The 27843-nt window shown below is 49.3% G+C and overlaps 1 protein-coding gene across 2 annotated transcripts; it reads left to right on the top strand.

Moving 5' to 3' along the window:
• Window positions 1-538: 538 nt before the first annotated feature.
• WTIP (WT1 interacting protein) lies at window positions 539-27840 on the top strand. Of its 2 annotated transcripts, none has more exons than XM_006184664.3 (8): window positions 539-1240; window positions 7011-7112; window positions 17091-17158; window positions 17320-17382; window positions 17549-17679; window positions 18447-18498; window positions 19177-19245; window positions 22174-27840. In XM_006184664.3, exons 1-8 carry the CDS (start codon window positions 574-576, stop codon window positions 22312-22314), a joined length of 1293 nt encoding a protein of 430 aa, XP_006184726.2. In that variant the 5' UTR covers window positions 539-573; the 3' UTR covers window positions 22315-27840. The 2 variants fall into 2 exon arrangements, with proteins under 2 accessions (XP_006184726.2, XP_032342062.1); XM_032486171.1 differs by having other exon boundaries at window positions 17460-17679.
• Window positions 27841-27843: the final 3 nt, after the last annotated feature.

Below are 27843 nucleotides of genomic sequence, written 5' to 3'. Positions count from 1 at the left end.
CTCCAGCTCAGCCCGCGGGAATCCGGGATCTTTCCAGAGGCCCGACGGTCAGGGCGTATAACGGAGCCCGAGCCCTCCCCGCGGCGCCACAGCTGGCCGCTTCGCCCCACGAGGGCCAGCTCCAAGCCGCACGGCCGGGCCGCCCGGCCCAGCCCCGGCGCCCCTCGGAGCTCCCGGCTAAGCGCGGACACCGCGGCTCCGCCGCCACCGCCGCCGCCACTCCCCCCACATTCCAGAGGCCGCAGCGCCGTCTCCTTCCTCGCATTCCTGCCCCCACAAAGGAGTCCCTCCGGCCCCCGCGCGGCCGCGGGGAGGAGGGGGCGCGGCCCGGCGCCTCCGAGTGTACATTCCTCCGCCGCGCGCGCCACCGAGCGGAGCGCCGAGGCCCCCGGAACCCGCGTGGCCGGCGGAGCGACCCCGGCCCGACCCCGGCCGGGCCCCGGCCCCGCCCCGCCCCGCGCCCAGGGGTCCCAGGGCGGGCTCCGGGTTTCGGGCGGACGATGCGGCGACGCGGCCGGAGCGGCGGCGGGAAGCGGAGGCGGAGGTGACGCGCCGGGGCCGGCGGGCCGGGCCATGCAGCGCTCCCGGGTGGCCGCGGACGAGGCGGCTCTACTCCTAGCCGGGCTGGCCCTGCGGGAGCTGGAGCCGGGCGGTGACTCTCCGGGCCGGGGTCGGCGGGGGCCGCGGCCGGGGCCGGGAGACGAGGCGGCGCAAGCGCTGGGCCGCAGAGGGCAGGGCGGCGGCCCCGAGGCGGGGGCCGACGGACTGAGCCGCGGGGAGCGAGGCCCTCGGCGCGCGGCGGTCCCCGAACTCAGCGCGCAGCCCGCGGGCAGCCCGCGGGCCAGCCTGGCGGGCTCCGACGGCGGCGGCGGCGGCAGCGGCAGCGCCCGCTCCAGCGGCATCAGCCTGGGCTACGACCAGCGCCACGGCAGCCCGCGCTCCGGCCGCTCGGATCCGCGCCCTGGCCCCGGGCCGCCGTCGGTGGGCAGCGCCCGCTCCAGCGTGTCCAGCCTGGGTTCCCGCGGCTCGGCCGGCGCCTATCCCGACCTGCTTCTGCCCGGCGCCTGTTCCGCGCCGGCCCGCTCCCCGGAGCCTGCCGGGCAGGCCCCGTTCGCTCTGCCTTCATTCCAGCTGCCTTCGGGCCGGGAGGGCGGCCCGAGCGCGGCGGAGCGGCGGCTGGAGGCGCTGACCCGGGAGCTGGAGCGGGCGCTGGAGGCGCGCACGGCGCGGGACTACTTCGGTGAGCGAGCTCGGCCGCGCCGCCTGCGCACCGGGGTCCCCGGCCTCTGCCGTCCTCGTCGGGGGTCGGGGACATCCTCCGGATAGGCGGCCTGTTCAGCCCAGGAGAGCGCGAGGTGGGCCAGAGGCTGGGCATTGGACGAAGGGCCAGGATAGAAAAAAACTTGTCTCCCTCCCGTGGGGCTGGAGAGCCGGCGACGTTTGTTCCGCAGACGGTGTGTGACTGTGCACCACCGGGTCTGGGGTCTATTTGGGACAGCAGCTTCGCCTCTGGGCTCCAGGCCGGGAGTTCTGGCTAAGTCAGTGGATGCACGGCTCCTAACTGAGAGAAGTCACGGTAGTAGGCAGAATAAGTTTTTTTCCAATAATTTCTTCTTAATCCTTGGCACTTGCCTCAGCTCACTGTACTCCATGCTGTGTGATCCACCGAAGTGGTGCAGGCCCCCGCCGTCCCGGTGTTTCCCTTTCCCCAGCAGTACAGGGTGTGGACAGGGGCAGGGAGGTGGTGTGGCCCAGATGCCACCCGACCCCTGTGACTTGAGGCTTTGATAGTGGTAGTGGCTGGAGGCAGAGTGCGCCACGGAGGGTGAGCCCACCCTGAGGGGGAGGGAACTGATCTGGTCACACTGGACTGTCCTCGCTCTGGGTTATGATGTGTATATGGGATGTTTCCAAAGGGAATCCTGCTTCACATCATTTGCAAAGACCTTTTATCTCCGACAGCCTCCCTTTCCTATTCTGACCGTGGCCCTTTGATCCCTAGTCCTTTGGACATCTCAGGATTCTTAGGCTTGAGGTTCTGAGAGGAGGCCTGGGAGGGGCTTCCCTACTTCCCTTAATGATAAGCAGGCACCTGGCTTTGGAGGGGGTGGTGGTTATCATGTCTTGGACAGAGGCCGTCCTGGGGTTTGTGCCTTTCATGCGTTCATTCCAGCTAACAGCTCAGGACTGCCCCGAACTGGATCTTGAGCGAGAAGGAGGCGGTTTGAGAGACCAGTGGGGGCATTCCAGGCAGAAGGAAGAATGTGGACAAAAGGAGGCGAGTAAGGATGTGGACTGTTCCACTCTGATCCTAGGGGTTGCAGACCAGGAGGGGTCAGGTGGTCAAGGGAGCATGTAGACCAAAGGGTCAGCCTACCTTTGGGAGGGAAGCTGCTGAAGGGTTTCTGGTAGGTCCTGTGGCTGCTCTCAGATGTCCTGGGGCAGGAAGATGAGTTAGGAAGTTGTTGCCCCTCATGCCAGATGGGTGCAAGGAGCAGAAGCTGGGGCTGCCTTCTGAAGAGAATAACTTCCCAGCACGCTCTCCCGGGGAGACTCCCCATTTTCCTGTCCCAGCTTATTGTAGCGCCCGGGCTGGGGTGTGTTCTCTGGGCCTCTGTAGCTCCTTGTGAATCTTTGTGTGAAGCTGAGGTGGCCAGACGCAGGCACAGTGGGAGAAGTGAAGGGGCTGATGGTACAAGACTGTACAGGCTGGTGGGTCATCCTTTCTAAGAGGAGCTGCTACCCCCATTGAAGCCACGTGGGAGTGGGAGGTGAGTAATGATAGATCTTTGGTTTTAATAAAGAGCAACCAGATCAAGGTAGCATTTTCCTGTTTTTTAAAGGAAGTCTGCAGGTAGCATAAGCTTAGGTGATCCCTGATAAATCTCATCCTGAGTGTGTTTCTTCTTCTCTGTGCCATCCCTGCTCCTTGGCCATGGTACCAGCTCACCTCCTTGTCCCTCTCGGTCTTTCACTGATGTCTGTGGAACTCACGTGTCCCTCCTCACCAAGTTCCACTGCTGTCAGCCAGCCGGCAGCCTCAGGCCTCTGGAACCTTATGAACTTTGGTGACCTGTCTGCCGCCCAAGGCCACACCCTGGATTTGCCTAACTTGGGCAGTCTTCTGTTCTGCAGCCTGCGTCTCACCAGGACCTCTGATTCCTCTCATCACCATCTGCCCTGCAGACCCCCGCCGACTTCCCTTTTCTATTGCTATACTAGGCGGCAGACTGATGGTCTCCTGGGCACCACCTGTCACCCTAAGCCCTGATCAGTTCCGTCTTTTATTCCCTCAGCAGCCTGCCTCTCTCCTCAGCCCCTGCCCTTGCTTTCTACTTTGCAGAGAGCATTGGGGTCAGCCATTGCAGTCTGTCCCCTTGGCTTCACGTCCCTTCCTCACAGGCTCTCAAGTCCACGTCCAGATCTGAGAATGAGAGTCCTTCCATCTCCAACTTTTATCTCCTCCATCCTCAGCTTTCCTCTTTCCACTGGCCTTTTCTTTTGGTTATTAATATGTACAAAGGTCTTTCATTAAACAGCAACAAGGAAGACAGGAAAAAACAGCAAACCCAAACCTACATTTCTGTCAGCCCATCTTCCCATCTTCCCATTCCCTTGTCTGGTTGGCATTGTCTTGGCTTATCCGCCTCCCAGCTCCCTCAGCCGTTTGCTGTCTCCTCCCACCGGACTGGCCCAGCTCTTGCTCAGGACCCTGGTGACTCCCCAGCCCCAGCCCCAGAGGGTGTTTGCTGGGCCTTGTTGGTCTGGATCTCATTGCTACAATCTACAGGTGGAGTCAACTCTCCTCCGAAACATTCCACTCCCTGAATTTTGGAGGTACCTCATGCTCCTCGTTGTCCATCTTCAATGTATTTTTGTGATGCAAGCACATCTTTAGAAAAAAAATCAAATAGAGCCAAAAAATGAATAATAAAAAGTTGTAACTTCCTCTCTTGTCTATCCTTCTGTCCTGCTTCCCATAGGCAGCTGACTTCTGTTCTTTTCACCGTGTTTTCTGGTAACTTAGGGAAGTGACAAAGTCAGGTTTCAGAATTGATGGACAAGAATGAAATTGTGAGGGTGGGTCATTTTCACTTTAGAAAGATAAGTCTGGAGGGGAGGGTATAGCTCAGTGGTAGAGCGCATGCTTAGCATGCGTGAGGTCCTGGGTTCAATCCCAGTACCTCCTCTAAAAATAAAATAAATACAACAATAAATTAAAAAAAAAAGTCTGGCTGCAATTTTGGGGATGGATCATTGGGGTTGGCATGGATGCCGTGAGGAGGCTGTTGAAACAGCCTTTGGGATGAGAATTGATGACACTGAATCAGGCCAGTGGAAGTGAGGGGAGAGATTAGGGAACAGAGTAACTGGGATTCCAAGTTGGAGGTAAGAGAGACAGGATAGACCTGGATGCTTCCTGAAACTGGCTACACAAAAATGCTGTTTCCTGAGCAGGAACCCAGAGCTCTGTTCTGGACCTGTGGTGGTCTGGGGCCACCCGGGAAGGGGATCAGTGGCTCAGGAGAGGAGTCCGGAGTGGGCAGAGTTCTGGGATCCCTTGGCAGGGATGAGCAGCTGGGAGTAGGTGGAACTGCCCGGGGAGACGGGGTAAAGCCACATGTGGAGGCCTACAGACACAGTGTGTTTGGCTTCTGAAAGACATTTGAGTTAGTGGTTAATTTCAGTACGGGAAGATTTCTAGCTTTTCTTGAAAAATCAGAGTCTTTAGCAGTGTTGGCCCTGCATTCCCACTGGGTAGCTGTCAGCAGAGTTGAGGGGTGGCTGTGACCTCCAGCAGGCATGGCTCTCTTCTTTGTTCACCTGGGTCCCCACCTGCCTGACTTGAGGGCATCTGCTCTGGCTCTCCCTCCCCTGGGGAGACTGAGGTCCAGGACAGAGGAGGGAAGTATGCAGTAGAGCTGGAAAGAGAGAAGAACCAGAAAGCCCAGTGTGGGTCATATACTGGAAGCCCAAGAGGAGGAGAGGTCTCTCTCCAGCAAGATCAGAACAGAAAGTCCGTAGATCTGCACAGTTAGGAGATGACTGGCTGTGGACTAAGCTTGCTTTCTTGACTGAGGGGAAGGGGAAATGGGGTGGCTGGTGGGGGAGGGAGGTTTTTTTTTTTTTTTTGAAGATGAGAGAGGTTCAACCTTGGTAAATGTTATAGAGAGAGATCTGGTGGAATGCAGGAGGGAGAGGGTGAGGGCATCATGTCCTGGAGCAGCCGGAAGACAGGGTCCGGGGGGGCAGGTGGGGCCCTTTGTGGTGTGGGAGACCTTGGGTGAATCTGTGAAAGGACTTCTGACATCTGGGCTGGCTTCCTGCAGTCTGGGTCTCCAGAAGGGCTGGCCAGAGTCCCCTACGGCTAGTGCCGGCCTTCACCCTGGCATTGCTGGTCACCCGGCTCCCCTCCCTGCTGAGCAGCCCACCCTGTGCTGCCGGGGGTGGTCCCCATGTCCACCCAGTTATTCCTGCGGAGCATCTTCCCTCCCTTATTTCCCTAGACCTTTGCTCAGATATCACCTTGTCACCAGGGCCTTCTCTGACCCCACTCTATTTAAAATTACACACCTAGATGTATTCTTTTTTCTTTTTTTATTAAAGTATAGTTGATTTACAAAGTTTCAGGTGTACAGCAAAGTGATTCAGTTTTAAATGTGTGTGTGTGTGTGTGTGTGTGTATGTATGTGTATGTATGTATGTATGTGTATGTGTATTCTTTTTCAGATTCTTTTCCATTATAGGTAATTACAAGATACTGAATATAGTTCCCTGTGCTGTATAGTAGTAGGTCCTTGTTGTTTATCTATTTTATACATTGTGGTGTGTATCTGTTAATCCCAAGCTCCTTATTTATCCCTCCCGCCCCCTTTCCACTTTGGTAACTGTAAGTTTGTTTTCTATGTCAGTGAGTCTATTTCTGGCTTGTAATAAGTTCATTTGTATCATTTTTTTAGATTCCACATATAAGTGATATCATATAATATTTATCTTTCTCTGACTTATTTCACTTAGTATGATTATCTCTAAGTCCATCCATGTTGCTGGAAATGGAATTAATTCATTCCTTTTTTTATGGCTGAGTAATAATCCATTGTATACATATACACTACATCTTTATTCAGTCATCTGTTGTTGGACACTTGGGTTGCTTTCAAGTCTTGGCTATTGTAAATAGTGCTGCTATGAATGTTGGGGTGCATTTGTCTTTTCAAATTAGAGTTTTCTCCAGATATGTGCCCAGGAGTGGGACTGCTGGATCATATGGTAACTCTATTTTTAGTTTCTTAAAGAATCTCCATAGTGTTTTCCATGGTGTCTGTACCTATTTACATTCCTACCAACAGTGTAGGAGGGTTCCCTCTTCTCCACACTCAGACATATTCTTAATCAGCCTTCTTGTTTCACCTGAGATGTGGTTTACCTCTTGTCCATTTCCCTACACTGGAATACAGGCTTTTTGAGGCGGGGGATTTGTTTGGTGTGTTACAGCATCTCTGGTACCTGAACTGTGCAAAGGCATCAGTGTCATTGTGCTGACCGAACAAGAGAATAAATTGACCTATGGTACAGATGAGGGAAGTGCGGCTGGAGGGTCAGTGGCTCTGCCCTGGATGTACCTGTGTGGTCTTCATTCCTTTTGATTCACAGACAGCAGAAAGGACTTTACGTCAGTCAGAGCAGGTTACAGGTGAAGGGGCTTAGAACAACTTTCTAGGTATAAATGTGTTGTCATAATTTTGATGGTGAGGACGCTGTCAGTTAGCTCTGTCTTTGCCAGGTGCTCTGCTAAACTGTCTGAATCCTCAAACAACAGCAGCAAACCCTAAGTAGTGGTACCCGTATTACCCCTGTGTTAGCCATTAGTAACAGAGCAGTGGAGGCTTCTGCAAGTTCCCTTGCCCAAGGGTGGGTGCACAGCACTAGGATGGGGAGTCAGATGCATGTCCTTTTAACTGCACAGTCCTGGTGCTAACCGCTGCTCTCTCCTGCCTCTCCTTCCGCAGGCATTTGCATCAAGTGTGGCCTTGGCATCTACGGAGCAAGGCAGGCGTGCCAGGCAATGGGGAGCCTGTATCACACCGATTGCTTCACCTGCGACTCCTGTGGTAGGTACCCTCTCCCCCATCCCTCTTGCACCTAAGTCCCAGGCAGTTGGACCACCTGGCTCCGGCCCCGGCGGAGTGTAGAGGAGGCTGAGCTGTGGCCCTTTTCCTTCTGGCCTGGACAGTTTGAGAGGCCCAGGCCCCTGGGCAGATCTGCGGGGCCCTGGGAGGAGGTGTGGGGCCAAGGAGGAGCCTTTTGCTGCTCCTCTAGCCCTTGACTTTGGACCCACTGTCCTGGGCAGGGTACCGATGTCTTCTGGCTGCCCGGGTGGGGCTTGTGGAGCCAAGTGATGTGCCTTCTGCCTGCCTGGATATGGGGCTGATATTTTTTCCCCTGCAATTTATTTTTTTTGTCCTGATTTTCCACACAGTATACACTGTGAATGTTATAATTTAACCTAGACAAAGTTGTAAAAGGAAAAAGTAACTGTCATTCCAACCAACCTAGTAAGTCTGCACTCTTGATTTTCCTGCTGTTCTTTCAGGCTTTGCTCCTGAGCTGACATCTTTTATTTATTTACATAAACATTTTAATGTTTTATTTTATAAAAATTTAATATGTAAACAGTGTTAAGTCAAATAGTCCTGAGATGCTACTTTTGCAATAGCCAAAAACCACTTCTCTGTCCACCCCTGGTCCCGTTCCCCAGAGGCAGCCTCTGAGTATTTTTTAGCAATTTCTTCTAGTAGACACCCGCATATTCTAACAGCATACACTGCTGTTTCCTGATGTATCAGTTTTAGAAGTGATTTACTTACATTTGCTGTGGTAGATGAGGAGTAGGTTCTTGTACTGGTCCTTCTCCCTCTCCTCTTTCCATCTTCTCACTGTGGTCACATCCTAAGCTGTGATGAAGTCAGTAACCCAGGTCTGTATTACTATATAAATGTCATTCACTGCAGAGCCAGGAATTATACTGGGATTATGTCCCCTTTTTTCGGTAGTCTTTACTTTTCCTGGTGTTTTTTCTTCTTTAACCTTTCTTCCCCTTGTGTTGTCTTGACTTATCATATCTTCAGTGTTTTTCCCCCAGATGCTCCATTATAGCAAGCATTCTCTTGAGTTCCCCCGGGAGCTCCCGGCCTCTTGTCAGTCTGAGCCAGTTGCCCTCTGGACCCCTGTGGAGTGCTCATTCTGTGCACTCATTCCTGGATTGAGTCTACTGTATCCTGGAATCTTGCAGCTGTAGATAACAGAAAAGCTGCTGAGGAGGCGCAAACTCTTAGTGAACTGGGAGCTCAGAGATGGGGCTGGCTTCAGGCTGGGATTGATCTAGTGGCTCAGGCTCTATGAGTATCTTGGCTGGGTTTCCCTTGGGTTTGGCTTTATTCTTACAGTGGTGAAATGTGTGAGGCAGCTTCCATTAGCATACCACTGGTCTGGAGGAAGAGGGGGCATCTCTTCTGGTCGTGCGTTTGGGGCAGAAAACTTCTTTTCCACCTAGCAAAGATATCCTTGTATGTCATTGGCCAGGTCATCTCACACATCCATTCCTGAACCCATCCCCATGTCGAGGGGTGGGGTGGGGTGCTGTGATTTGATTGACTAAATTGCCTGAGTCTCTGAGCCAGTATTGTAGTAAGGGAAGAAGAATTATCTTTATACTAATCAAGCCCACCTGTATAGATTCAGATTTCCCTGAAAATATACCAGGCTGTCTGATATAAGGTTGGAATACTGGACACAACTTGGAAAGTAGAGAGGAATCAAAGCTGTGAGGCAGCCAAAAGTGTCTCCGGCGTTTTGCTGTAGCTATCTTAGAAAGGACACGTGGGAGATAAATTTTCTGAATTCCAGGATGACTAAAATGCCTTTATTCAACTCTCACAATTTATAGTTTGACTGGGAAGAGATTACCAAATTGGAGATAATTTTCAGTAAGCATTTTGAAGTCATAGTTTTATCTTCCAGAAGCCATTGCTGCTGCTAAATTCTGATGCCATTCTGATTCTCATTTTTCCTTTTGGAAGCTCTCAAGAAGAGGGCTGTTATATTGCACAAATCCTGGCTATAAATGGCCTCTGGAAGTGGCTGTGAGCTGCCCAGTTCCAGGGGGTGCCATTTACGTAGATGCAGCAGGAATGGTGCTCCTGAAGTTGTGCAGTGCAGCAGCCTGGCTTAGGATGCTTTATTTATCTTTGGTGTAGGTTTTGTGACATTGGTTGTGCTGGGCACACACAGAGCTCTGTGAGACTGGAGACTTGCCCTTCAGTTCTGGGAATTTTTCTTCTACTATTTATTTATTCCCTTCTTTTTTCCACTGGAACTGAATTCAGCACTGTATAATCAAGATCATATTTTATGATCAAGCTTGTGATTGAGCTTATCTGAAGAATACTAGTGGATTTACAGTATTAATGTTATCATTAATGTAATTCACCTCATTAACAGATTAAAGAAGAAAACTGTACAGTCATCTCAATACGGGTAGAAAAAGCAGTCAATAAAATCTGACATTCATTCATGATGAACATGTTTAGCAAACTAGAAATAAAAGGGAACTTTCTCAACCTGATAGAAGTTGGTTACTAAAAATCTATGCAAACATCATACTCAATGGTGAAATATAAGAAAAATGTACTTTTAAAAGAGGAAAGAAGAATGATGCCTGCAGTCTTCTATTCAATACTGTACAGAGGCCCTAGTCATTGCAGTAAGAGAAGAAAAATAAATATGCCATATTCATGGATATATTCATGAGTATATCTGTATTCATATATTATTGCATATGGGTATATTCAGTAGTGTAGAGATGTCAGTTTTTTCCAAATTGATCTATAATGCCTTGTAATTCCAATTAAGCAAGTTTTCATGAATTTGACAAGCTAATTCTAAAATTTCAATGGAAGAGCAAAAGGCGAAGAATAATTGAGATGATCTTGAAGAAGAGTAATTAAGTATTGACACCACTACCGGGTGCCAATATGTATTATATAGTTACATTAATAAATTTCATGTGGTGTGAAGATAGACAGATAGACAGATGGGACAGAATGGAGAGTCCAGAAACAGACCCACTCTATGCAAAAACTTAATAAAAGATAGAGAAGGCATTTCAGATGGTTCTGAGAAAAAGTGGTTATCCATATTTAAAAATTGAAGTCAAATCCAGATGGATCAAAGAAATGTGTAAAGAAAAACTTGACAATTTTAGAAAAACCGACCTTCTGGTTAAGAAAGTTTTTTTTTCACGTAAAAAGTGCCAAATTTAAAAGAAGGGATTGATAAATTTGGCTGCATTGGAATTAAAAAAAAACAACAACTCTATTTACTAGAAGACACCATGAGACACGTGGGAAAACAAACAGTATTCTGCCACAAATATAACTTCCAAGGAGTACTTTCTAGAATATTTAAAATACTTTCACATATTAATTATAAAAAGTAGAGATAATTTAAAGTGTTCTTTTATAGTGTGATATGTAGGTGTGGGTTTCCTCTTATTTGTCTTGCTTTGTATTCATTATTGACTCCTGAATCTGAAAATTCAGGTTTTTTATTAATGTGGGAAAAATCTTAGCTATTATTTTTCAAAAATTTGCTTCTCTTTCATTCTTTCTATTATTTACTTCTAAAATTCAGGTTAGAAATATTAGGCTTTTTCATTCTATTCTATTTGTCTCTCAGCCTCTTCTCCATGTTACCCATTTCTCTTGTCTCGCTTTGCTGCATTCTGTTTAACAGATCTGTCTTCAGATCTATCTTCCAGAAGCTGGAATCCAGTCACTGAATTTTCTCATCAGCTGTGTTTAATTGAACGCTTTCATTAAGTTTTTCATTTCAGTAACCAGATTAAAAAAAATTTTTTTTTTACAAGTTCTCTTTTTGTTTTCCAAATCTGCCTCAATATTTTTGGTAGTCCTTTGCTTTTTATCAAGATTTCATATATATAAAGGGTGCAAACCCCACTAATTTTATATGTATTACAGCTTGATCCATTTTTACGTATCCACTGCCCATGTAATCACCATCTGGATCAAGATGTAGAACATTTCCATCACCCCAGGGCATTCCCTTGTGCCCCTTCCCAGTCATCTCTACATGGATTTTTGAGCTGTTTCCATAAGTTGGTGATTATAAATAAAACTTGTTAGGAGCATTCTGGTACATCTGTTGATGGCATTTACACTTATTTCTCTAGCACTGGAGTTGCTGGGTCATGGAGTAGTATTTGTGTAGCTTTAGTGTATTTAGTATATAGCTAAACAGGTTACCAGAGTAGACAAACCGATTTGTAATCCCATTGGCGATGTATGAGAATTCCAGTTTTCCCTCACTGCCGCCAACACTTAGCCTTGTCAGTCTTTTAGCCGTTCTGGTAGGGGTGGAGTGGTATCTTAATGTGATTGTAATTTCCCTGATAAGTAGTCATGACTCATACACATGTTCACTGGCCATTTGAATGCCTTCGTAAAGTGCCTGTTGACGTCTTTTGCCCATTTTTAAATTGGGTTGTTTGACTTTTTCTTATTGATTTCTTGGATTTCTTGATGCATCTTGGGTAAAAGGGTGTTTATTTTGTTGGATATGTGTGTTGTAAATTCTTTTCCTAACCTATTATTGCTTCATTACTTTCTTAATGATGTCTTCTGCTGAAAAGAAATTCTTAATGAAGTCCAATTTATCTTTTTTTGTTTGTTTACAGTCATCGCTTTTAGTGTCTTGCCCAAGAAATCTTTGTAGTTTCATGTTTTTGGACATTTGTTTTTATTTTTAAAGCATATTAAACATACCTATTTTGTATTCTGTATCTAATAATCCCAGTATCTGATGACTTTTGAAGTCCTACTTCTGTTTATTATTTCTCCTCACTCTTGGTGATAAATACATTGTTTTCTCATGTATTTTGTAATTTTTGATTTTGGAAGTCAAATTCCAGAATCAAAAATTGTGAATTCATTGAGGTGTACATTGAAGGTGCATTTCTCTAGGGAATGTTTGAAAGCTTTTTATTAAGGAAAGTTTTATACTTAAATGGAGGCAAATACATTTTTTATTTTTTGCGTATTCTTATTACTCATGGACTTGTATTCATGTAATAATATATTGCAACACCATCATTATTCTTTTTAATGCACGAATTGTCTCAAATTTGACCAGAGGAAGTCCCTCCCCGTTGGTTCTTGTGCCCTCTTGATTTGTCTCCATCATTCTTTGAGCACTTCTTTACTGTGGCACGATATGTACTCGGTGTATCTTTGTTTTTGTTTTTAATTGAGTACAATTTACATTCAGTACAGCAAACAGATCTTAAGTACATAGTTAGAAGATTTTGGATAAATTTATATAACTCACATCCCTAACAAGGATGTAGACAATTTTGAACACCTGAGAAACTTCTGCATTCCCTTCTTTTCAGTTGATACCCATGTGTTCCCCCATCACATCCACCCAGCCAGTGTTCTGATTTCTACCACCATAGATTAGTTTTGTCTGTCTAGAATTTCATATAAATGCAGTCATTTTGTATGTACCATTTTGTGGCTTTCTTTCTTTCTTTCTTTTGCTAAGCATGTCTTTTTTTTTAATCCATGTTGTTGCTTGTATCAGTAGCTCACTCCTTTTTATTGCTGAGTGGATTCTGTTGTATGAATATACCACAATTTGTTTGTCCATTTAACTGTTGATAGATACTAGGTTGTGTTATGAACATTCTTGTACAGGTCATTTGTGGACCAATGTTTTCATTTCTCTTCGTTAAATTCTAAGGAATGGAATTTCTGGGTCATAGGCTAAGTGTATGTTTAACTTCATAAGAGACTGCCAAATTGTTTTCCAAAGGGCATGTATCGTTTTATACTCCCACCAGAAATATAAAAGAGTTGGGTTATTCTACATATTTGCCAACAATTGATATTTTAGTCTTTTTAATTTTTAGCCATCCTTTTGGGTGTGAAGTGGTATCTCACTGTGGTTTTAATTTGCATTTCCCTGGTGACCAGTGAGGTGGAGCTTCTTTTTTTCTGTTTCTTGGCCATTTATATCTTCTTTTGTGAAGTCTGTTCAAGTCAGTTTTTAAATTGGGAGTTTCTTTTTTATTATTTAGTTGAATATATATATATGTGTGTAATGCAAGTTCTCAGATGTTTTGTGAATATTTTCTTCAGTTTTTTTTAATGGCTATTTTTGTGATTTAAAATTTTTTTGTACCCCTTTAAGTCATGAAGCTAGTCTCTTTTGTTTTTTCTTAGAAGTTTTAGGTTTCTCATTTTGATGTTTCAGTTGATAACCCATTTCACATTAGTTTTTGTGCACAGTGCGAGGTAAGGAATTGAGCCTGATTTTCTTTTCCATATAAATATCCAGCTGTTCCGGCACCATGTGCTTTCTCACTTGTATGTTTGTTGACATATTTATGGATCTATTTTTGGACTCTATTCTGTTTCACTGATGTTTTTGTCTCTCCTTACCGCAATACTACACTGTCTTGATTACTGTAAGTCTTAAAATAGGTAGTGTACGTCTTCTAGTTTTGCTGTTTTTTTTTTTTTTCAAGATTATTTTGGCTATTCTAGGTTCTTTGTATAGCCAATGTTTCATGCATGCTGACTGAAGACGTGACCCTCCTGGGGCAGATCCTCGCAGCCCCGCAAGCGGCGTGAGCGTCACGTTCATGTCTGTTCTGTGTGACCTCCCCGTTCCCAAAGGGGTGATGTGGAGGGCGCAGGTGCGTGCTGCACACGCAGTGGGTCTGTATGTCAGGGCTGAGGAACACTGAGCTTAGGGAATCCCAGGCTTTTATAATGGGCTGCCAGCAAGGCTGTCTGACCTTTGTCCCAGAGAAGCACTTTATCTTTATTATACTGGACACCAAACAAACCTGCCCTTTGCTTCAGAGGGAGATGCAATCTCTATCTTCTAAGCAGTTTGCTCCACGAAACGCCCTTGGCAAGAAAATCCAGAATGGAAGCTGCTGGCCCTCTGTTTGAAAGATGTGCAGAAATGGAAGAGATCCAATGGAGAACTGTCTTCCAGCAATGGTGTATCTTTCTATTTATGCAGCTCTTTTAAAATTGCTCTCAGCAAAGTTTGGTTTTGCAGAGTAAGGTCAGACACATCATCTTCATTAAATGTATCCCTTAGTATTTTATGGGGTGTGGGGGATGCTACTATAAGTTCATTTTCCAGTATTTTATGGGGTGTGTGGGATGCTACTATAAGTTCATTTTCCAGTCATTTGTTGCTAGAATATAAAAATATTTTTGATTTTCATATGCTGACCATCTATACTTTGCTAAGCTCACTTACTAGTTCCAGTAGTTTCTTGGTAGACTCCTTATGATTTTCTGTACAACACAATCATGTCGTCTGTGTTTAAAGACAGTTTTACTTCTTCCTTTCCAATTTTTAAATTTTTTTCACTTGTCTTATTGCACTGCCCAGCACTTCTAGTACAGTGTTGAATCCTGAGGGGAAAAGCATTTACTATTTCACTATCATGTCTGATGTTAGCTGTGGGTTTTTATAGATGCCCTTCATTAGGTGGAAGAGTTTCCTTCTATTTTTTCTTTTGTTTTATGAGGGGGAGGTAATTGGGTTTATTTATTTATTTATATTTGGAGGAGGTACCAGGGATTGAACCCAGGACCTTGCACATGCTAAGCATGTGCTTTACCACCTGAGCTGTACCCTCTCCCTGAGTTTCCTTCTTGTTCCTAGTTAAGCGTTGTCATCTTTCTCTTGACTCAACGGGAATGCCTCACATAGCTCCTGGCAGGTCTCCTGGGGCTATGGGTTTGACAAGGATGCCTTTTTCTTTGTAAGTTTTTATTCAATTTATTTAAACTGAAAAAAAACCCACATCACCCATTTTTCCCACCCCCACCCCCTGTGTCTTGCAACCACAAAACTGTTCCCTGTATCTATGAGCTTGTTTGTTTTTCTAAAGATTCCACATATAAGAGAGATCATATGGTATTTGTGTTTCTTTGTGTGGCTTATTTCACTTAGCGTAATGCCTTCAAGGTCCATCCATGTTGTCGCAAATGGCAAGATTTAATTTTCATTCTTTTTTGGGGGGGAGGAGATAATCAGGTTTATTTATTTATTTGTTAATGGAGGTACTGGGGATTGAACCCAGAACCTCATGCATACTAAGCACGTGCTGCACTACTGAGTGTACCCTCCCCCCTCATTTTCATTCTTGTTTTGTGGCTGAATAATATTCTGTTGCATCTGTATAGAATATATATATACACACATGCATATATATATTCTACAGTTTCTTTATCCATCCATCAATGGACACTTAGGTTGTTTTCATATCTTGGTTATTACAAATAATACTGCAGTAAACATAGAGGTGCAGATATCTTTTTGAATTAATTAGAATGTTTTTTTTTCTTTAGATAAATGGCCAGAAGTGGAATTGCTGGATCATGTACTAGTTCTATTTTTAATTTTTTGAGGATTCTCTATACTGTTTTCCACAGTGGTTGCACCAGTTTCATTCTCACCAGCACTGCACAAGGGTTCCCTTTTCTCCACACCTCATCAATAGTTGCTACTTCTTGTTTCATTGACAATAGCTATCCTAACAGGTGTGCTAAGTTAATTAACCATTTATGTGTGGGTTTATTACTGGGCTTGCTATTCTGATCCGTTGATCAATGTGTTTGTTTTTATGCTGACAGCATACTTTTTAATTACTGTAGCTTTGTAATACAGTTTGAAATCAGGGAGCATGTTGCTCCCAACTCTGTTCCTCTTTCTGAAGATTGCTTTGGCTATTTGGGGTCTTTTGTGGTTCCATACATATTTTAGGATTGTTTATTCTATTTCTGAGAAAAGTACCATTGGAATTTTGATAGGGATTGCATTCATTGAATGTATAGATTGCTGTGGGTAGTATGGACATTTTAACAATACTGATTCTTCCAGTCCATGAGCATGGAATATCTTTCCATTTATTTGTGTCTTCTTCAGTTTCTTTCATTAATGTATTGTAGTGTTCAATATATCGGTCTTTCCCCACCTTGGTTAAATTTTTTCCTAGATACTTATTCCTTTTGATGCAATTGTAAATGGACTGTTTTCTTAATTTCTTTCTAATAGTTTGTTATTAGTTAAAGAAGCACAACAGATTTTTTTGTACTGATTTTGTGTTCTGAAAATTTACTGAATTCAGTTATTAGTTGTAACAGTTTTTAATGGCATCTTTTGGGCTTTCTATATACAGTATCATGTCACCTGCAGACAGTGACAGTTTTACTTCTCCCTTTCCAATTTGGATGCCTTTTATTTCTTTTTCTTGTCTAATGGCTCTGGCTGGGACCTCCAATACTATGTTGCATGAAAGTGATGAGAGTGGGCATCCTTGTCTTGTCCATGATCCGAGAGGAAAAGCTTTCAGCTTTTCACTGTTGTGTATGGTACTGGCTGTTAGCTTGTCTTTATTACACTGAGCTGTGTTCCCTCTGTACCCACTTTGTGAGAAGATGCTGAATTTCATCAAATGACTTTTCTGTATCTATTGAGATGATCATAGGATTTTTATCCTTCATTCTGTTGATGTGATGTATCACGTTGACTGATTCGCGGATGTTGAACTTTACCTGCATATTTGGAATAGAGGATACCTCTTTTATATTGGGTTCCTTCACCTAGTGAGAACTATACTTCTGATGTTTCTGGAGTAAGAAATTCATTCTGAAAAGCCTGCTCCGAGTTCAACTGAACTTAGAGCAAATATATATATTTGTAAATTATCACAACTTCAATTTACATTTGAGAAACAAATCTTTATATATTTGCTCTGACAACCTGGTACAACAGTTTTGTCAACAACACATTATGTTTCATTTTTTAAAAATAACTGATTAGCATAATGATAATAACATTAGAGGGAAATTTAAAAATTCATCTGTAATCCATTTCTCATTTGTTGGAGGAGGGAGAGAAGTGCTGAGAAATGGCAGCAGGGGCATCACCCCTGGTTTCCAGCGACCCAGGGACCCCCTTCTTGACCCTCATCCTTGCAGGGAGACGACTTCGCGGGAAGGCATTCTACAATGTGGGTGAGAAAGTGTACTGCCAGGAGGACTTCCTGGTGAGTCAAAGCTGTGCCCTGGCTGGTGCCATGGGTGGGAGCAGGGGCGGGGACCCCTCCTTCTGATTCACATGGAGACCTAAGGCCAAGGAGGCAGGTGCTCGCTGGGCAGTGACTGCCCCTTTGTCACGTAACAACCTGGATCTTGTGTCTCCTCCCAGTACTCCGGGTTCCAGCAAACGGCTGACAAGTGTAGCGTGTGTGGACACCTCATCATGGAGATGGTGAGAACCTCCCCTAGGCTCCTGGAGCCCTCTGACATGGGTGGAGTCTGAGGACCCCACCCTTTCACCTGTTGTAGACCTGCCAGGGGCTGACAGCCAGAGTGACTTCCGGGGGCTGTGCTGAGCCTTCCACCTGCTCTGACCCTTCAGTGCCTCCCACCCCCAGATCCTGCAGGCCCTTGGCAAGTCCTACCACCCAGGCTGTTTCCGGTGCTCCGTGTGCAATGAGTGCCTTGATGGGGTGCCCTTCACTGTGGACGTGGAGAACAACATCTACTGTGTCAGAGATTATCACACGTGAGTAGCCGGCGTGGTGGAGCAATGTGACTCCCACGTTCCTCGCCTCCCCTAGGAGCATTTTTCTTGCTTGCTTGTCTGTGTTTTCCATCCTTGGCCTGTTCACTTCCGGCCTCTGTGTGTGCTCAGTGGTTGGGGCGAGGCACAGATCTCTGCCTAGAGCCCTCTGTCTCAGTGCCCTCCTCCTCCTAGTGCTGGGGACTCTTGGCTGCCACACCCAGCATCTGTCCCTCTGCTCTAATGGCCAGGTCAGGACTCTTCTGCCTAGGATGGGAGCATGGGGTCTTTGCAGAGTCTTTTTCTGCCTGTTTGATATCCACGTGACCAGGCAGTCCACTCTCCCTTGCTGTGGCTCCAGGCTCAGCCGTCGGAGCTCAGGTCTCATGCTGCTGCCTTGCATGGGGTTGGTGCCGGGCATAGGCTCCTGGTACTCAGTGTAGAGCCAGGCTTTGCAGGGGTCTCTGCTAGGGGAGGCCCAAGCCTATATATCTGGGGGCAAGGACTCGCAGGAAGCATGAGAGAGAGGCCAGGGCAGAACCTGAAGCCATCCTGGAGGAGGTGATGGGGTGCGGGTGAGTTGGGGAGACACACAAAAGGCCAGTGCCAAGAAGGTGTGGCAGAGGCCACTCCTACCCCATCATGTCCACACAAGGAAAGGGGGCCTGATGCTCGGACCATGTTATGGGGCTACTGTGGGTGGACCTGTCTGCATGCTCTTGGCCTCTGGTCACTCAGTTGGTCACTTCTGGTTTCCTTTATTCCTCCAGGGTTTTTGCACCAAAATGTGCCTCCTGTGCCCGTCCTATCCTCCCTGCACAGGTAGGAACCACTCACCCGGAGATGATCAGGTGCCTGGTCCTGTCCAGCCCTGCCAGTCCTGCTCAGGTTGGCGAGGGTCTTGGGCCCCAGTGAGAGGGATGAGCAGGTGCCCCTGCCCCATATCCCTTGGGCTGCGGGATGTGTGTGGTGCCTAGTGCACATAGGGTGCAGCCGTCCCTGCATGAGCTAGAGGGAAATGGTGGCCCTCGCTCCTTAGCTGTCCCACTGCCACCCTCAGCACCATTGCCCATTGACGTGAAGATTGTCCTCTGGATCTGTAAGCTCTGCAGGCCGAAGTGGTGGGGGGAGCAGATGAGGGAGGCTTGCGGTCTGTGTAGGAGGCACCCTTGGGTGGGGCAGCTCTCTCAGGCGCTGGGCCTTCCACACATGCTGTGTCTGGGGAAGCAGGGCTGGCAGTGGTCTTTACTGACCCCAAAGAACTGAAAAGAATGTGAACACACACACCGACACACCCTCACGGTGGCCCTCATCATGGGAGGATGTTTATGGCACACGCACATCCACTCATGTGCACCTACCAATGCCTGTTCCAGCCCCACAGAGGCACCCACCTCAGTGCTCACTCTGGTGTGAGTGCACACCCCCCATGACAGGAGCACGCTGAGCAGGTGTGTGCTGCCACACACGGTTCGCCTTACACCCTGTCTCTTCCTCCAGGGCTGTGAGACAACCATCCGTGTGGTGTCCATGGACAGAGACTACCACGTGGAATGCTATCACTGTGAGGTGAGCCTGGGCCCTCCAGGAAGGCTGGTGGCCAGGGCGGTCGCCCTCCCACACTGGTCTCCTCCCCTAGTGTCCTGTGGGCCCACCTCCTCTCTCATGGTTCTGCCCCATTCTGCCTGTCCTCCTCCACTGAGCTCTCTCCCTTCCCCACAAGATATATTCTCTCTCAGCCTCTGTTTCTCATTCAATCAAATATTTACTGAGGATTTACAGGGTTGGGGGTGCTGTGGGTGTATAGAGAATAAAGACAGTCCCTACTCTCATAGGAGAGATGAGTACTCAGGCAGTATTTATACAGGGTCATCATTGCTATCAACGGGAGCTTTCAGAGCACATAGGAAGCCTGGGAAAATCAGGGAGGGCTTTCTAAAGGAGGTGACACCAAAACTAAGACTTGAAAGATGAATAAGAGTTAGCCAAGGAGACAGTGAAAAGGGCATTTCCAGGCAATGGAAACAGAAGGTGCTAAAGTGTGAAGGTGAGTGTATTTGTCTTGTGTCACTGGAAAAGTTGGCAGGAGCTGGGAACGAAAGGCCACAGGAGCTGAGGAGTGTGGACTTACCCTGAGGGCAATAGAGAAGGACTGAAAAGGGATGACACGGTGGCATAGGGATTTTAGGAAGGGCACTCACTGCCATGCAGAGAATGAATAGGGGAAGAGGGAGTGGGGGTGGGGGTTCCCTGAGGAGGTTGAAGAGTCAGGGTTGTGGTCCTAGGTTCCGAAACGTAGATGGAGTTGGGTGTTGGTTAGACAGTACGAGGGACTTGATTTGGTCAGTGACTGGACACGGAGTTTGGGGGTTGGGAGGTGTCCATTAGGATCACAGGAGAGAGTGAGGGCAAGAGGAGGAAGGCATAAGATGTTCTCACTTTTGGTAGCTGGAGACACCTGAGCGGAGATGTCCAGGCAGCAGCTAGATGTGCTGGTATAAAGGTTCTGGCTTCAGGAGTCACTGGCATGTTAGCTCTTTCCTCTCTGATACTCTGCCCCTGTGGTTTCTAGTTGCCTTTGCCTCCCCAAATTCTCAATTCAAGGAGACCAATGGGCTCTCTTTGAGCCCCCTGTAAAATCTCTCCAGGTAGTAACTGGGGGCTCACCTCACTAATTTCCCTTCTCTCAGAGATCACTGGCCTGTCTTACCTGTTGCTCAGAGTCTGAGAATCATTGTTTCATATATTTTGCACAGTTTTTCATTGTTAAAGATAAGGCGGGACGTTCCAGTTAGTGTCGTGGCTGTAAGCAAGAGTTCCTTCATGGGCATGTAGATGGCCGCTGAAGCCAGGCGAGTAAGTGAGGTCTTCCAGGGAGAGCTGCAGAGGAAGGGGCAGGGGCTCAGGATAGCCCAAGGAACACCAGCATGCAGGGGCTGCCCGGAGGGAGAGCTGCCTAAATGAGTGACCGGAGAGGTAGGAGAAAAACCAAGAAAAATGTGTTGGGTTCCAGAGCCCCAGTGAAGAGCCGGTATGTCACCAAGAAATCTCAAATAGGAATCAAGGGTCAGTTTGGAACCAGGTTGCTTTGGTGATGGCAAGTGGCCCTATGGGAACAGGAATCCTGCCGGAGGACCAGGGAGGGAGGATGGAGAGCGGACGTGGCCTACAGAGGGGCCACAGTTCCTCCAGCAACAGCAGTAGGGCATCCTGCTCTGCTGTCTTGGGGACCACTGTGTCCCTTTGGGATCGCTAAGCACAGTCCTTAGGGAAAGGCTGATGCTGAGAATGAAGGAGCAAGTCAAGCTGCGGGCAGAGCATACCCAGCGCCTCAGAGCTGTAAGGCATGTTGCTTTCCCAGGGGAGACCCTTGGATGTTTGGAACTGGGGTCTCCAGGCCCCCCTCTCCTCCCTTCTCTGGTGTCTGGTGGTTACTAGGAGGCCCAGTCAGGGGGCTGTGGCCAGACAGGACATGGAGGACACCTGGGACCTGAGTTGCGTGGGACACGAGACTCCATGGCAGCAGCCCATCTTCATCACCTGTGTGGGGCAGGGCAGGTGTTGGTCTCAGGGCCTTTGGGTAACAAGTGTCAAAGCTTCGAGGCCACCGGAGTTCAGCCCTGGATGTAGTGAGAGTGTCACCAAAGGGGCCTCCTTGGGGTGGGGGGCAAAATGAAGGAAAAGTTGTCCAGTGGGCTTGCCTGGTGCCCCACTATCTCTGCCAGCACACCCTCTGTGGCTTCACACTTCCTGCCCATCATTTACAGAGGTCAAATATGAATCACATAACTTGTTAAAGAGAGAAAATTAGCCTATCAAATATCACACAGTGGTAAAATGGTAAGATAGGGGACATAAAGCCAAATTCCTTGTTTACTTGATGTCTCCAGTTCTTCTGTTCCATTACCTCTTAAGGCCACTGGGGTAAGGCATTTGACCCTCCCCCCTTCCTGAGGTCACCAGTGACCCCCAGGTGTCGGATCTGGGAGATGCTTCTCAGGTGTCACTGTCTTAACCTCCCAGCAACTTCTGGCATGCTGACCACTCCCTCCTAGAGTCTCTGCTCTTAAGGCCAGCTGTTTTTGATTTTCCTCACTTATTTTCCCCAGAAGTCTTGGCTCAGATCCTCTTCTTGTTAAAGTTGGAGCTTCCACAGCTCAGCTGATTTTGCTCTCCTCTCTTCTAGTTATCTGCAATCCCGGGGAGATGTAATCTGTTGTTTTGTTGTTAAAAACCATCACATTTTTATGCTGATGCCCCATTTACTGACCAGTCGTCTCTCCCAGACCCCAGGCGCTTGTCCAACGACGTCCCTCCTCGCTGTCTCCTTTGGATGTGTAAGACGCATCTCCAGTTCAGGGGGTCCAACACTGTCCTGCCGATTCCTCCTCCCCCAAAGAGTACAGGCCAAAGTCCTGCGGAAGGTGTGCAGAGCCCTTCAGGTCTCTGACGTGCCCCCCTTGCTTACTCTGGCGCCGGGGCTGTGTTCTCCCCTAGGACTGCGGGCTGCAGCTGAGCGGGGAGGACGGACGCCGCTGCTACCCCCTGGAGGGCCACCTGCTGTGCCGCCGCTGCCACCTGCGGCGCCTCCGGCCCGGCCCACTTCCCTCACCTGCTGTGCACGTCACGGAGCTCTGAGCGGGGCTGGGAGCCCGCCCTGGCGCTGTGTGTGTGCGCATGTGTGTCCGTGTGCGTGTGTGCGCACGCGCGCGTGTCTCTCGACGCTCGCGCGGGTGACGGGTGACCCAGGTCAGTGCCCGAGCTTTGTGTCAGGGGGCGCGGCCGCCGACTCCCACCCCCACCCCTACCCCCACTTGCCACCGAGCTGCTGTCCGAGGGGCCGGCCCCGCGGCGAAGCTACTTATATTTATTCACCGTCTGTGCCTCCTCAAGCCGCTTCCTTCCGGGCTCCGCCTGCCTCCCGGCCCCGCCCCCGCCCCGTCCCCGGCCTTCTGTTTCGGGACCCCCTGCGCCCCGGGGCCTCGGGGGCGGGCTCCCAGACCGGCTGTGGGTTACGGGGCCGAAGATGGCCATTACCACGTGCAGGGGCGGGGTGCACCGCCCCCTTCCTCGACTGGCCTCGTGGCGGGAGCCCGTTTCCCTGTATGGAAAGGGCCTGGGACCCCCCCTTCAAGAGAGCTCCCAGGGCGGGGTGTGGTCTGGCAGGCGGGGGGTGGCGGAGGGCACGCGTGTTTGTCTCATAAGCGCCTTGCCCGTTGGTGGGTGGGAAGGATGCCTTGTTTGGGTGGGGACACTGGAGGGGGTGAGGAATGACACCCCTGGGAAGTCGGGCCTGCAAAGGAGTCCTGCTTTTGGCCATTGTGGTCACTGCTTATCTCGGCCACCGGCATTCTGATGGGTGTTTTCAGCCATAATCCCGCCCTGTCTCCCCATCCTTGGCTCCTGGCTTGGAGACTGTCCCTCTCAAACCCTCCCCATTCTCAGAAGGAAAAAGAACACCTTCTCATGCAGAATTCAGCCACAGGTGTCACCGCGAGGGGGCACCCTGCCCACCTGTTGCAGGAAAGCAGTGTGTATCAGGCTCCACGACAAAAGCAAATGATTTGACTTAAATTAAGTTTTTTTCTTTGAGAATATTTTCATTTTCTTTAAAAAGAATATAGTTTTCTTCTAAAAACTTGGCCCACGGTTGTTATTTCTTAGGAAAATTACAAGAAACTCACAAATGTCCAATTTGTATATCGTATAGCCAGTGTTCAAGCGGTAAAACGTCGTTTTAACTATTTTTGTATAAATTCCTCTAAAATCTCAAAATAATGTGTTTGCTTTTCAGACTTTAGAATACTGTGGGGTTTTCTTTGTGTCTGTGTCTTAAACCTAATGAAACGTGGTTTGTGGAAATAGATTTTTTTTTCCCCCTGAAAGACACAAGAGCGTTGGGAAGCTTAGATTCTCATGGATGGCTTATGTTCGATGTGCACTTGTGGGTGGTCTCCCCAGTCACGATAAACCATCACAGGGGTTTTCCTGGAATATTTTAAGTCTGCTTGTTCCTGTGAAAACCTGAACCATCTCCTCTTGGCCACTGCCTCTGCCCTCCATTCCCCCCACTGTTAGATGTAAGGGTCTCTTTGCTTGTAGGATTGTTCCTACCCGGGAACCAGAATGTTGCTGGGAATGCTCATTGGGGTGCATAGGAGGGGAATTGGGAGCCATTGGGGTCCAACTGGTTGAGGCCTGGAGCAACTGCACAGTGAGTTTGGGGATTATTAACCAAATATTTTAAGGAAGAGGTCCGAGACAGGAGGCGTTGTCCCCAGAGAAAGGGACTTCAACAGGATCAAGGTGGCTTCTTGGAGGAGGTGATCCCAGTGGGGCAGGAGAGTAAATTCCAGGAAGAAGAGGCTCTTGCTGGCTTTCTCTTCTTGAGCTGGGCTGCTTTGCTTTCTAGCCAGTTATTGCAAAGCTTTCTTCTGATTGCCCTCTTTTTGGCTTCCAGTGTCAAAGCCACTTTGCCCTTGATTTCCCCTCGTTACAGATTCAGCTCTTCTCTTTTCTCTTCCTTTGTGTCTGCTGTGGAGGTGGCCCCTGGTCTTCTGGCCGTGGGGGCCACCATCTTCTCCACATCTGCTCTGTCCTGGTTACCACGCTACCCCACCCAGTTCGTCACCTGAGTTCATGTGCCAGACTTTACCAAAAGTCCCAGCCAAGGGAATGCATGACCCTGGGGGCAGTGGCCTCATCTCTGGCCACACTTTGCCCTTTCTCTTTGGGCTCCATGGCCCTGTAGTGCCCTCTTCCAGGGCTGGTGACCCTCACTGTCACTCTTACCACAGAGCCTTTTCACATGCAGTGCCCTCTGCCTGGATCCACCCCTGCCCCATGCTTTAATTCCTGATCAGATCCTTCTGATCTCAGCGTCATGAATAAGCTAGGCTCCCAACACCCAGAATTTGGGGTCCCTGCTCTCTAAGCTCTTTCCCCAAAGGAGCATCTTCCAGTCCATTGTCAGGAGTCATGCTGACCTGATGCTGAGGAAGCAGTGTAAGAGCCAGACTCCAAGCTGGATAGATTACCCATGACCCACCCGCCCTGGGTGCCAAACCCACCTGCCCCTAGGATGTCTCCTCTGCTGTTGACACCTGGTGACTCCTCTGTCTGTACCTTTGTTCACTGCTCTGCTCTCACGTGTTAAGAGAATAGGTGCTTATTCTTTTGATGCCCATCTCTCCTCCAGAGGGTGAGCTCTCCAGGGCAGGGTCTGTCTACGTTGTCCACTCGTCTCCACAGTGCCTGGTGTGTGGTTGGTACTATAGCCTGAGCCAGGTCCTGCGCTGGCCTTGAGAATCTCAGTTTAGGACCCTCCCTTCCCCATTGGTTTGCAAGTCCAAGTACAGCCTGAGTTGTTCAGTGAAGGAGCACAGGTGGGATAAAGGCCCAAGAACAGAGTTACACAAATGCTATACACATTGCACGTCATGTGTGTGCCCCAGGCAGTATGCACACAGGTGTGCCTTTGTGGAAACCCTTGAGTGTTGGGTCCGTTACCGTGTGTGCGCATGCGCGCGCGCATGTGCATGAGTGAGAGAAAGGGAGGGAGGGAGGAATAGAGGGTGAGAGGGAGGGATAGAGAGAAAGAGATGGGGATTAGGAGGGAGATGAGGAGGGGCATGAGACAGGACATTGAGAGAGCAAGATAGGGTGAGAGAGACAGAGAGAGAGACTTGAGAAAGGTGTGTGAGAGAATGAACATTGGACAGAAAGAGATGGTGAGGAATTGCCCAGGAGACACAGGGAGAGGGAGAGATTACATAGAGATTGAGAGGGAGACTGAGTGAGAGAATGGTGGGGAGAAAGACAGAAAGATACTGAGACACGGAAAGAGCAGGAGGAAGAGAGGGAAAGGTGGAATTAACAAATAACTGAGCATGGCCAACAGAACCTAGGCTCCTTTTCGCACAAGGCAGGGGCCCCCAGGGGTAATTTGAAAATACTTGGATGGCCTGGCCCACTAACAGAAGAGGTTCGCCTCCTGTAAGTGACAAAGGCTGCGATGTGTGTCCTTATGTGTGACGTTCGGCTGGGGAGGCGGGCTCTTGGAGGTGGGTCTTGGACAGCGGGTGCCTGCACGGCTCTAGGATTGGAGGGGTTAGTGCTGACCCTCGTTGGCTAGGAAACAGAGATGACAGCTTGCTGAACTGCAGGTGAACTGAGGGCCTTGCTCGGTAGGGGAGCTGGAAGGGGAGGGGCAGTTGGGGCAATGATTTATGGGACCTGGGAGGGGCTGGGCATAGGAATCCACAGCAGCAGGGGTCTGGAGAGCAAGGAGGGCCAAGGAATGACTTGGGGTCAGTGGGCCAACCCCGGGGGCAGTCAGGGTTGAGTGCGGTGATGTGTGGGTCTGTGCTGACCACCATCTCCCACCTCAACTCCCATCCCTGAGGCTAGTCTTCTAGGTAGCGGATGCTGCTGGGAGGGAGACGAGGAGGTAGGAGTAGGCTCCGCCTGTGGGGGCCCCAGGAGGGCCTCGGGTTGGGATCTGAGGACAGGTCTGGGAGTAGGGGGAGTGCCCAGGTTGCTGGTGACCTTCCATGTGGGCATGTGGGCATCTGATCTGCATTTTCCCTGAGTGGGTGTGGTGGGTACCTGGCCGGGAGAGGGGTGTGTGTGTGTGCACATGCTCTGGGGACTTGGTGACTGCTGGGAGCAGGCCTGGGTTGGGGGGGTCTGAGCCGGGAGGGGCCATATGCCCTGGAGTGGAGATGGGGAGGCTCTTCCTCAGCCACCCTGGGAGGAATTCTGTGTGGCACTGTCTCCCGGGGGAGCAGAGCAGTCTGAGGCTACAAGTACTCATCAGGTCCCTGGTTACTGGAGACAGTGAGCGCAGGAAGTGTCCGGGAACTCGGAGGGCCCTAGGGGAACACAGCTGGGGTTGGAGGTACCTCCCCATCCCCCTTTCCTTCCTTGGCCCCGAGGATGCTGCTGGGCTGCCCTCCCTAAGCCCAGGGGTGTGTGTCATAGGACCCTTTCTTGTCCTGCGAGGAGGGCAGAGGGCCTGGGGAGCCTCCCCATCAGGCCCCTTGGGGCTTCCCTGGGCTGGGAGTACTGTGGCCCTGAAACATCTGGCATTTTGGGTGAGAAGTGCTCAGCAGTGGTGTTGGTGTGCCTGTCACCTGCTCACCTGTCTGTCCCCAGCTGCTCACCTGTCGCTCCCATCATCCCACACCAGTGCAGACTCTCCTCCACCTGTGCCGTGCAGGGGTACCTGCCTGAGTCACACACACCTGCACTGTTCCCTGATTACTGGACTGTCTCAAACTCTACCTTACCTGCCTGAAGTTACCTGCCACACACCTGTCACAGGCACCTGTGCGACGCAGCTGGCTTCTCACTTCTGTGCGACAGCATCTGGACTGTCGGTGCCCGGTCCACCGTCAGCCTTGCAGACGCTGAGAGTGGGGCTCTAGCCCAGGGAGAGGCATTTCTCCAGCCAGACGTTTACTCACCCTCCGTCAATCCCAAATTGCTTTGAAAACTCCCTCTTCCACCTGAGCCAGCAGTGCTAGTGAGGATTCCCAGGCCTCTTGAGCTGGGCCCGCTGCCTGGCCCATGGCTGGTGCGGCCACATTCCTGAGCTCTGTGGATCTCAGCCAGGATCTGCTATCTTTGCAGCCAGATGGGGACTCTGAGTCTCAGCCTGTCCCCAAACCAGCTCTTCCATCGTCCTGCCCAGCCTGGCTCAGCTCTCTCCTTTCACTGCCACCGCCTTGGGTTCCCCGCAACACCTGGGGCAACTCTGACCCTAGAGACAAGAGAATCATGACCCTGGGGAGAGAGACCCCCTCCAGTGGGGGAAACAGCTCTTCTGGGGGTGGAGAGAGTCCCACTGGTGGAGAGGTGCTTCTTTAGAGAGGCAGAGGGCTGTGTCCGCAATGGAGATTGAACTGACCAGGCCTGTACCACTCAGACTGGGAGGCAGAGAGAGGCTGCTGGCCCTGGGTTGTGTGGGGCCAGGAGCCGCTCAAGTGGGTGAGGGGCCACAGGGTCCTAAGGGAAGATCCCAGGAGCCCTGGGAGGAGGAGGGGTCTCACGGCAAGGGGTCAGTGGGGAAGGGTGGCATTTAGCTCTGACGTGGACCAGCCCTCCCTCCCTTTCCCCCTTCCTTCCTTTGTTCTTTAAAATAAAATGTATTTAAAGACTTTATTA

The sequence above is a fragment of the Camelus ferus genome, chromosome 9 (genome assembly GCF_009834535.1).
Source record: "Camelus ferus isolate YT-003-E chromosome 9, BCGSAC_Cfer_1.0, whole genome shotgun sequence".
NCBI lineage: Eukaryota > Metazoa > Chordata > Mammalia > Artiodactyla > Camelidae > Camelus > Camelus ferus.
This window is presented reverse-complemented; position numbering and strand designations above follow the sequence as displayed.

Excerpts from the sequence above, each read along its gene's own strand:
- WTIP (XM_006184664.3), top strand. The coding sequence starts at position 574 with ATGCAGCGCTCCCGGGTGGCCGCGGACGAGGCGGCTCTACTCCTAGCC. Across the intron at positions 17,159-17,319 it reads ACTGCCAGGAGGACTTCCTG|TACTCCGGGTTCCAGCAAAC; the intron begins GTGAGTCAAAGC and ends GTCTCCTCCCAG. Across the intron at positions 17,680-18,446 it reads TGTGTCAGAGATTATCACAC|GGTTTTTGCACCAAAATGTG; the intron begins GTGAGTAGCCGG and ends TTATTCCTCCAG.